At 26.3% G+C, this 10,635-nt stretch overlaps 1 protein-coding gene across 1 annotated transcript; it reads left to right on the top strand.

Moving 5' to 3' along the window:
* Positions 1-794: 794 nt before the first annotated feature.
* On the top strand, positions 795-7,235 carry LOC122505999 (nucleolin-like). Its single transcript, XM_043617946.1, has 5 exons — positions 795-895; positions 1,328-1,434; positions 1,696-1,779; positions 4,426-4,486; positions 6,884-7,235. Exons 2-5 carry the CDS (start codon positions 1,428-1,430, stop codon positions 7,233-7,235), a joined length of 504 nt encoding a protein of 167 aa, XP_043473881.1. The 5' UTR covers positions 795-895; positions 1,328-1,427.
* Positions 7,236-10,635: the final 3,400 nt, after the last annotated feature.

Below are 10,635 nucleotides of genomic sequence, written 5' to 3'. Positions count from 1 at the left end.
GTTTTTCATCTAGAGAGCTAAAAATTGGTACAAGTATGTATTTTCACGCGTAGATTGCACGTGATTTAGCGAACGTGATTGGAGTTGATCTTTATAGAGTTTTCCGCGAAAAACATCAAATTTTGGCCGTTTTTCGCAAAAAAGGCAGTACCCCCCTTAGCGCTCACAGTTTCTTACCTAGAAAGATGAAAATTGGTATGCATATGTATTTTCAAAAATGGATTACAGGAAATATTTAGCGAACATATTTGGTATTGATCTTCATAGCGTTTTCAGCGAAAATTTTGAAAAAAATTCATGTAACCCCCCCCCCTCCCGGCGCCGACAGTTTTTTATCTTAACGGTGTTGCGCAATCGTGAAAATAAATATACAGGGGGGCCCCTCAAGTTTATAGCCATCCCTGACTGAATATAAAACGGGTAAGACAAAGAAAGCATGCTGTGAAAATGGCTACCTCTCTTTTGACTATGATTTAAAAGATTTTTTACTTGAAATGCAGTCATGTTTTTAAAAATCGAAGAAAATACCAATCGTCCTCATATTATGAATTGTTCGTAGAGCACAAGAGTTTTAAGATTCATTGAGAATAACGGTGATAGGAAGTAAAATGGGAAATACATAATTCGCGGAGAAACAATGACAGACATATGAGTTTACTTGTTGCCACCTACGGGTGAATTATGTACCACATACGTTTATGTTAGTTACCATCGAAATTTTTCTTTCACGCGATGAGTATTATTACCTTGGTGGCAATGTGATTCTAAGTTGACCGCCAGAGTGGGACACTACAATTTTTCTGTGTTGACGGAAACTTTCATTTCTTTCCATCACAACATTTTGAATTTTAAACAGGGCAAGTGAAAATAATGGAGAACAAAACGTCGCCAAAAGGTATGTAATAATTATTATCTTCCATTATTTTAAATCCTGTCTTCTTTTTATAAATTATATTTCATTTCTATTTGTTCTATTTTTTCTATTGCTTTTGCATTCTTTTTACTTTCGTGTAATATAACCTCATTTTCCTGTCATTGTTTTTTCGACGTTCTTTATTGTTTATTTTTAGTCCACTTCTCTTATTACATCTGTATCATATTTTTTTAAACTTATCACAACTTTCTGTTCCTTTCATTTCTCACAAACTTTTTCAAATGACTAATTTTTTTTTCTCACTTTAATACTTTTTTCATTATTTACTAATTGCTTTTCTCACCTTTTTTTCTTCGCAAATTAAAGGGTCAATCATAATAGTTTTTTTCTTCTTTTCATATAATGTTTGCAATTCACTCATTCCATTAACTTTCGTCTTCATGTTTTTTTTAGAATTCTGCACTACGAAAATTGTCCAAGCATAGAAAAGTGAATTTGTGAAACGGGGATTTACTGATCTCAAGCAACAGAGACAAAACTTTTGCTGCAAGTCATGTCTGGTAAGTAAAAATTTATATTTATTTGCTTAGAAAATTTATATGTTTGTATATTATATTATTAATTTTTTCTAGAATTCTTGCTTATTTCGTTCAACTTTAAAAAATATATAAGTAGCGCTATAAATACGTCAATTTTTAGGTTAGAATTCTCATGTAAATATATTGTCAAGATAAATCTTAGTAATATGTTACATATTTAGAATAAGTTTAAGTTTAGACATTTTTTTTTCTTTTTTACTTTCATTTATTTTTTGTCCATAGAGAATTTAAGAAGAAGCAAAAGTGGTGGGCGAAGTAGACGAGAAAGAGCAGAAGTCTACAAGAAAATGAGTGAAAAAGAAAAAGGTAATTAAAATGCTCTGTTTTCTTAATTAAATAAGTAAATAAGTAAAATAAGTAAATGAAGTTTTTTTTATATATTACACAGGTTTACAAATTAAAAACTTTTTTTTGCCAATCGAACAAAACATTTTTTTTTCGAATAGTAGGTGTTTGTTGAGTAAGAAAATCATAGTTTTAATTTTTTTCCCTCGTGCAGTTTTTCTGTAGCTTCAAATTTTGCATTTTCGAAGTGCGACGCCACTTAAACTTACCTGTAGGAAAATTAGCTGGTCAAAATATAATAAATGAGGTATCATTGGAAAGGTTATTAAATTACCTTTCGATCCATAGGTCACAGAATAAAATTCAACAAAAATTTAGAGAGTTACAGTCGATTAAAGATGAAATTTCATGCCAATTTTATGATTTTTAGACCTTTGAGTAACTTCTACTATTTTTTTCTACATCAAACAGGAAAGAATGTTTAGGTTTTAATTTTTTTATTGATAGACTATATTATTACACAAATTTTGAGTCCTTGTGGACCTCGATTGAATTAAAAATGACAATTCTACACTAAATTTAGTGAACGAAACTACATTCTTCATTTTTAGTATCCCTTAAACATTTGCACCAAAAATTCAAGTAATAAAATTTGGTAAAGCGCTAAAGTTACTGAAATCACTAATCAAGAGTTTCTGAAGTCGTAGATTTCGAATGCAATATTAGTTTTGCAAATTTCAAAATGGCGGATCCAATATGGCGGACAAGTTTTCAAAAATCGATGAATTTTGTCTCAAATTCGTTACTCGGGGGTTTTCGGGGTCGCTGATTACGAACCCGATGTCAGATTTCAAGAATTAAAAATGGCGGATCCAATAGGTGCGAATTCGATGGATTTTAAAAAACTCGTTCACCATTATGAGTCCATCATTTTTAATTTTCGAAATCTGACATCAGATTTGTAATCAGCGATCCCGAAAACCCCCGAGTAACGAATTTGAGACGAATTTCATCGATTTTTGAAAACTTGTCCGCCATATTGGATCCGCCATTTTGAAATTTGCAAAACTAATATTGCATTCGAAATCTACGACTTCAGAAACTCTTGATTAGTGATTTCAGTAACTTTAGCGCTTTACCAAATTTTATTACTTGAATTTTTGGTGCAAATGTTTAAGGGATACTAAAAATGAAGAATGTAGTTTCGTTCACTAAATTTAGTGTAGAATTGTCATTTTTAATCCAATCGAGGTCCACAAGGACTCAAAATTTGTGTAATGATATAGTCTATCAATAAAAAAATTAAAACCTAAACATTCTTTCCTGTTTGATGTAGAAAAAAATAGTAGAACTTACTCAAAGGTCTAAAAATCATCAAAATTGGCATTAAATTTCATCTTTAATCGACTGTAACTCTCTCAATTTTTTTTGAATTTTATTCTGTGACCTATGGATCGAAAGGTAATTTAATAACCTTTCCAATGATACCTCATTTATTATATTTTGACAAGCTAATTTTCCTACAGGTAAGTTTAAGTGGCGTCGCACCTCGAAAATGCAAAATTTGAAGCTACAGAAAAACTTCACGAGGGAAAAAAATTAAAACTATGATTTTCTTACTCAACAAACACCTACTATTCGAAAAAAAAATGTTTTGTTCAATTGGCAATTTCACTGTAAACCAGTGTTATAGACCTTTATATAATAATTGGAGGTTATTAGTAAAATAAGTAATGAAAAATCAATTTTTCGGAAATTTTTTTCCTTTCAATTTTTTCTTATTTTTCAAAGTATGGGAAAGTCATCCAAAATACGGGAAGAAGCTAGCTGCTAGAATCAGTTTCTCGTAAATTTTTAAACTTTCAGTTTTTTCTTAGTTTTTAAAATATGGAAAAAAAATATATAAATGTTTTTTTTATCGTTTATAAGAGAAATCGAGTTGGATTTTGGTATGAATAGAAGAAATAATACATCTTTTCAGAAAAACTTGAATAATTTTTTACCTAATTAACAATATACACTTTTCTTTTTTTCGTCTGTAAATGAGGAGTAATATTATTATTTCTTTTTATTTATACAGAAAATCATCTCGATTCTTTTTATAGAAAGGTAGAAAATAATTAATTTTGAAATTCTTATGAAAAAATGTTATTTACAATACCTATAAAAAAATTAAAATTTTGCAAAACTATGCGACTTATATTTTTTCTTTATCATATGTTGTACAAAATTGATAAAATCATAAAAAATATTCGCCGACTGAAAAATAATAGGCACACTTCACAAATTTCTACACTCAAGTCTTTGCCTATACTTTGACGAACTCTTCCTATTCTTAAAAAACGAAAAAAATGGAAGAAAAACTAAAATTTTCCCTACAATTTGAATATAGCTTTTGCCTTTGCTTTGAAAGACTCTTCCTAAAGTTTAAAAAATAAATAAAATGGAATAGAAACTGAAAATTTTTCGAAAAATTGATTGTAGTTTTTACCCATACATTTACCATCTTTAATTTTTCATTTAAATTGAGGTTAGGTGTACACTTTCTATTCTTTATTCATTTCTTTTAGAAGTGTGAGAATAAGGATGAACAAAAGTAACTCTCTATGTTTTTCTGTAAAACTTAATTATTTATTGTACAAAAATTCATCTAATAAATTTTTTCAGAAATAAATATTGTAGAAAATCCTCTTTCCAAAAACAAGGAAGGTGCGACGAAAAGAATAAGGTACGATGGATAAGTATCACATTTTTTAAATTATACTTTTCAGGGTTGCCACACAACCTGGAAATCTGGAAAACCTGGAAATGTCAGGGAATTTTATAAACCTTGAAAAAACCTGGAGAAGTCAGGGAATTTTGATCGAAATCCTGGAAAATTGTTATTTTCTAAAGTTTATTCTTGAAATCTAATTTTACATAAATATTTCAAAATTAATTAAATTTAAAAAAATTTGCGTTTACAATTTTCATAATTACTAGAGAATTTCAAAATATTTTAATTTGAAATTTTGTAAAATTTCAATTTTTAATGAATTTAACTAGAAATCGTATTAAAGAACGTAAATTTTTGAGAAATTTTAATTATTCCAATTCTTCTGAAATTAGTTGAAGTTTTTAATATATATTTTTAATTGATTATTAAAAATAATGGATTTATAGAAGAATTTTAATTAAAAACAATAAAAGAAATTGAATTTTGAAGCAATTACAAATGATTGCATAAATTCAATTATTTTCCAAATTATTAAAAATAATAAGAAGAAAATTCAATTATTTCCAACAATTTTAATAAAATTCAAGGCAAAATTCCAATTATCTTCAAAAAATTTCCTCAATTCAATGATTTTTAATAAATCTACTACCTACTTTAATAAAAATTTGCAAAAGAATTACATTATTTAAAAAAAAATTTTAAATGCTACGCAAACATTTTATTATTTTCATAAATAATAAAACTCATCTTAGACTTTCAATTACTTTTAATACAATTTTAATGAAATTATTCTTAAAATTTTTATTAAAATTCATCAAAGAAATTTAATTATTTAAAAAGACATTTTAATAACATTCGTCTCAAGAATTCAATTATTTTCAAAAACTATTATAAAAAAAAGTTTCAATCACTCTTTTCTCTTTGGAGCAATTCAATTATTTTTAACAAAATTTTAATCAAATTTCCGAAAAATAAACTTATTCTTATAAATGTTATTAAAATTTTTCAAGAGAATTCAATGATTTAAAAATTTGTTGGTAACAGTTTATATAAAAATTCAATTTTAAAAAACATTCAATTATTTAATAAAATATTTATTTTTGTATTTAAATAATTAAATTCTAGTGTATTTTTCTAGTAAATATTGATTTAAAAATGAATTTCAGTTAAAGTTTTAGATTATTATTGAATATTGAAAACAATGTAGCGTAAATTTTAAAAATGTTTCAAATTAAAATCTTTTAAAAAATTTGAACTTTTAAAACTTTTAATTAACAATTCTGAAGAAATTATTTTTTAAAAAAGTTTAATTGAATTTTTCTTTAATTCTATTGAATTTTTTATTTTCTAATATATATTTAATTGAAGAGTGTCAGAATAATCAAAATTAAGTAAAAATTAATATTGATAGTAATTGATGAAGAATTTTATCATTTTTGAAAATAATTGAATTCTTGCGGAGAATTTTATCAATTTTAAAAATAATTCAATTCATGCGAAGAATTCTGTCAATTTAAAAAACAATTGAATTATTTCGAAGAATTTTATTCAAATTTTTTGAGAATAATTGAATTCCTGCGAATAATTTTATTATCTATACAAATAATTAAATTCTTGACAAGACTTTTAAGGAAATTTAGAATTAATTTTTCTAAAATAGTTTAATGTATTTTTTAAAATTATTTAAAGTTCTTAATTTCTAATTAATTTAATTGAAGAATGTCAGAATAATGGAAAGCTTATGTTAAATTGAATTGTAAACAAATAGATTTAAATTTCTCAAAGAAGAAATTTTTCAAAAATTATTTAAAATAATTGTTTTAAAAAGGAATTTTTGTTTAAAATTCAAGAAATGAAGAATTGAATTGAAATAAAAATAATTTTGAAGAGATTACAGTAACAATATTTTTATAATATAAAATAATGATAGTATCAAGTTTTAATTATTATAAAACATGAAGAAAGCGATCACACCTTTTCGAAGACTCGAAGTGATCGATGTCTTCTTGTTTTATAATAATATTTTTATATGTAATTGAATTTAAATCTTTTGAAGAATTTTAATTCCTACGGAAAAATAATAATGATTAAATATTCATTTAAAAACGAAGTAATTGATGTTTTTGAGTAATTTTACAATTAAAGAAATTCGTAATTAAATGTCATAGAACAGGAAAAATCGTTTTGTCTGGAAATCAGGGAGTTTGATAAAATTAAGAATACAATTAAAAATTAAATTAAAATTAAAAATTAAATTTTGTATAATATAAATCTAGTTTTAAAAACCTGGAAAAATTACGTTTCTTAACCTTGAAAACCTGGAAAAGTCAGGGAATTTGAAATGAGGAAAAGCGTGGCAACCCTGCTTTTGAATGGTTGATAGTGTTCTATACATTTAATTTTTTCCAGAAGAGAGAACGAGACCAGGAAACAGAGTACCAGATCAGGAGAAAGGGTCCATTCAAATGGAGGTGAAAATCGAGTAGAAAGGAGAATGGAAAATGAGATTGAAAGAGAAGGTGGAAAAAAGCGGAAAGGATATAAAGAAGGAGGAGATAAAAGAAGGGAAAAGGGATCTTCATATGGAAGAGAAGGTGGACGGAGAAAAGAAATGGGAAATGGACGTGGACGGGAAAATTATCGGGGAGGAAGGGGAAATTATCGGGGAGGAAGGGGACATTATCGGGGAGGAAGGGAAGTCAAAGGAACCAGTAGTCACGGTACAATAAATTATATTCAATGTCAGAATGTTTATTGTTAAATAATTTCATTATTTATTTATTTCATGTATCAACGGGCTTACAAAATATAAAACGCCCTTTCGTACAAAGTACTAATATAAGAAAAAGAAAGAAAAAAAAAAAAAAGAATATTAATTACAATGAATAATTAATTATTTAATTACGCTGTGCAATATTCAAATAATAAGTTGCGCAGGGCAGTGGTAAAACGTAGAGTTGAATTTTCGAAAAAATTTAGATCATGTGCACTTTCATTAGCCTCACGACATATACGTTCGAAAACATTATTATCACCATACTCTGTCCTATGATATTTAACTTTGAAAAGAAGAAAATTACGTGATGGTTTGTAAGGCACAGAGAAATTTATTTTACATAAAATATCCGGACAATTAATCATTCCATTTATAATTTTAAAAAGAAACATTAAATCCGAGTACAGAAATCTGGATGAAATTGTCGGGATCTTCAATTGCCTCCTTACGTCATCATATTCATGTGAAAAAAAATCATAGGTAATATCGAGTTGCTTAGCAGCGAATCGCAAAAACCTATTTTGTATTCGCTCCAATCTTATTAAAAGATATTCCTGCCAGGGCGACCAAATCTCAGAAGCAAACAAAATATTCGAACGAACCAAAGTAAAAAAAAGTGATTTTAAAGTTGAGGCATTATGAATAACCCCAAGGTCACGCATAAATAATAAATAAATTAATAAATTCTGGAGGTAGTATTTGTTGTAAATTTTATTACAAATTTTGAACAGGGAATTTTTTCACCAAATTAAAAACAGTTTTATTATTTTAATTTTTTTTTAAATCTCTTTTTACTTCAATTTTCACAGATATTTATACTGTTCTCTAAATTTGAGTTGGTTAAAAATAATTAATTTGAAAGTAAAAAATCAGTCAAAATTAATATAGTATATAAATAAATTTAAGAAAAATTATCTAATTAATAGAAATTTTGTGAAATTCAACTGAAAATAATGAAATTTGTTCAAGAATATCATTAAAAACTTTTTAACAAATCGAATTTTCAAGGTATTTTAATTTAATAGTTGATAAATAATTGAATTTTATAGAGTCACACTCTAATGTTATCATGTATTTTATTGTGAAGATGAATAATAGAAATTTTTATTAGTTAATTTAAAGAAGATATACACTTACATTTTTTAAAAAAATTGAATTTTCGCAAAGTTTTTTCGAAAATTGTGAAAAATAAGATTTTTGAAATTTTTCAATTCTTTTGTTTCTAGAAAATTGAAAATTTTTAAAATTTATTTACATTCTATTAAAAATAATTTAAAGATATTCTTCAAAGGAAATTTAATTTGAATTTTCAAAATTTTTAACGAAATTCTTCGCGATATTTCAATTATTTTCCTAAATAATAAAATTCTTTAAAGGAATTTTGTTATTATTAAATTCTTTGATAAAAGTATTATTATCTTCTAAAATAAAGTCTTTAAACTTTTATAAAGTAATTTTTGATAATAGTAAAAAATATTCAGAATGTAACAAAATCAAAATAATAATTAGAATTTACTTATTCGCATGTAAAATATTACTTTTCAAATGCATGACGTATTAATTTTTATCTTCATATAGATAAAAGTTATTAATAGTTTTTATTACGTAGATCATTTGGCATTACCCAGGGTGCACCGACGAGGAGGCGATCCACACTACACCCCACTTTTTTTTTAATTAAAAAAAAATTTTTTTTTCAATTTTTTAACATTTTTATACTTTTTTTTAATTTTTTAACATTTTTATACTTTTTTTAAAATTTTTTAAACATTTTTATACTTTTTTAAAATATTTTTTAAACATTTTTAATACTTCTTAAAATATTTTTAATACTTTTTAAAACATTTTTAATATTTTTTAAAATACTTTTAATACTTTTTAACCTGTGTTTGCTATTATTTACGGACATTAAGATTGATTTATTAACTTTATTTTGAATAAATTCTAGTTTATGGCTGTCCTAGCGATAACCATTAACAACATTCGTTCAACTTATTTTTTAGAATATTACATTTGCGCTGATTTCAACGCAAGAATAAGCATTTCCTTGTCATTTTATTACAATTATAACTTTTGCGCTGATTTCAACGCAAGAATAAGCATTTCCTTGTCATTTTATTACAAGTATAACTTTTGCGCTGATTTCAACGCAAGAATAAGCTTTTTCTTGTCATTTTATTACAAGTATAACTTTTGCGCTGATTTCAACGAAAGAATAAGCTTGCTCTTGTCATTTTATTGCAAGTATAACATTTGCGCTGATTTCAACGCAAGAATAAGCTTGTTTTTGTTGTCTTATTGTAAGTATAACTTTACGCTGGTTTTAAAGCAAGAACCAATTTTTAATCTTGTATGAAGTCTGACCACCACGCACGTCTTTTTCGAATTCTGTTAGATCTAGTTGTGACCAGTATACTCTCTTCCACGTGTGGATCGACTGTGGAAGGATTTTTTACACACATTTCATTATTTATACAATCCATGTCGTTATTTTCATTTATGCATTCTACGTTATGTTGTTCATAGTTTATTTCATTTACACTACCTGGAATTCTTGAACTTTGCTTCGAAGCTTTTGCAAATGCCTTTTCGTTTTTCTTTCTTTTTTTTCTAATTTCAAAAACTCCTTTTTCTCTCTTGCTTTTATAATATGTGGTGGGTCTTTAACTTGCATTCTTCTGCTCAGACGACTGTCCACTATTTCTGGTTCTAAACAGGTTTCATAAAATTTAATTAAATATGGTTCTATTTTATTCCTCCAAAAAGTATCATCTCGCTTGATATGAATAACCCTATAGTCATTTGGCGTCCAAACCAAAAAATGACATACTTCCTTTTCAGAAACACTTAATTGTGTTTGTACTTGGTAATAATAATCATGTGTGTTACGTATTGTAGTACAAGTTTCGTCATTGAATAATTCAATGATCGCAGTTACGTTGCATAAGTAAGCATCCTTAATCGTTTTGTATGACGCAGCAGAATAAGGACATTTTATTTCGACAATATCTCCAGTTTTCATTAATACTCCATCCGGACTTGCAGCTATTCCAATAATATTAGGATGTATAATCAAACCACTGTCAATAATTTTATCATTCAATATCTTTTCTAGAAGTTTTTTTGCTGTAAACTCATTTTCACGACCCCAATCAATTGCAGGTCCATTCAATTTCTTTGGAACCCTAATATCTGTTACAATACTTTTACAAGATGTTTCCTCTCTTTTGTTATATAAAACTTTCTATGTCTCCACCATTTGGGATTTTTCGCTTGATTACGTGTCTCTTTTTCAATTTTAATTCGGTCTTTTATTCGTTCATTCATTTTATCCCTATGAATTTTCAATTGTATATTATATGTCTTCTCATCCATATCTACTTCT

The sequence above is a fragment of the Leptopilina heterotoma genome, unplaced genomic scaffold (genome assembly GCF_015476425.1).
Source record: "Leptopilina heterotoma isolate Lh14 unplaced genomic scaffold, ASM1547642v1 Lhet_384, whole genome shotgun sequence".
Lineage (NCBI taxonomy): Eukaryota > Metazoa > Arthropoda > Insecta > Hymenoptera > Figitidae > Leptopilina > Leptopilina heterotoma.
The sequence above is the reverse complement of the archived record's forward strand: the minus strand, read 5'-3'. Positions and strand labels throughout refer to the sequence as shown.

Coding starts and splice junctions, on each gene's coding strand:
- LOC122505999 (XM_043617946.1), top strand. Junction 1,780..4,425: donor AATGAGTGAAAAAGAAAAAG/GTAATTAAAATG, acceptor AAATTTTTTCAG/AAATAAATATTGTAGAAAAT. Junction 4,487..6,883: donor GGTGCGACGAAAAGAATAAG/GTACGATGGATA, acceptor AATTTTTTCCAG/AAGAGAGAACGAGACCAGGA.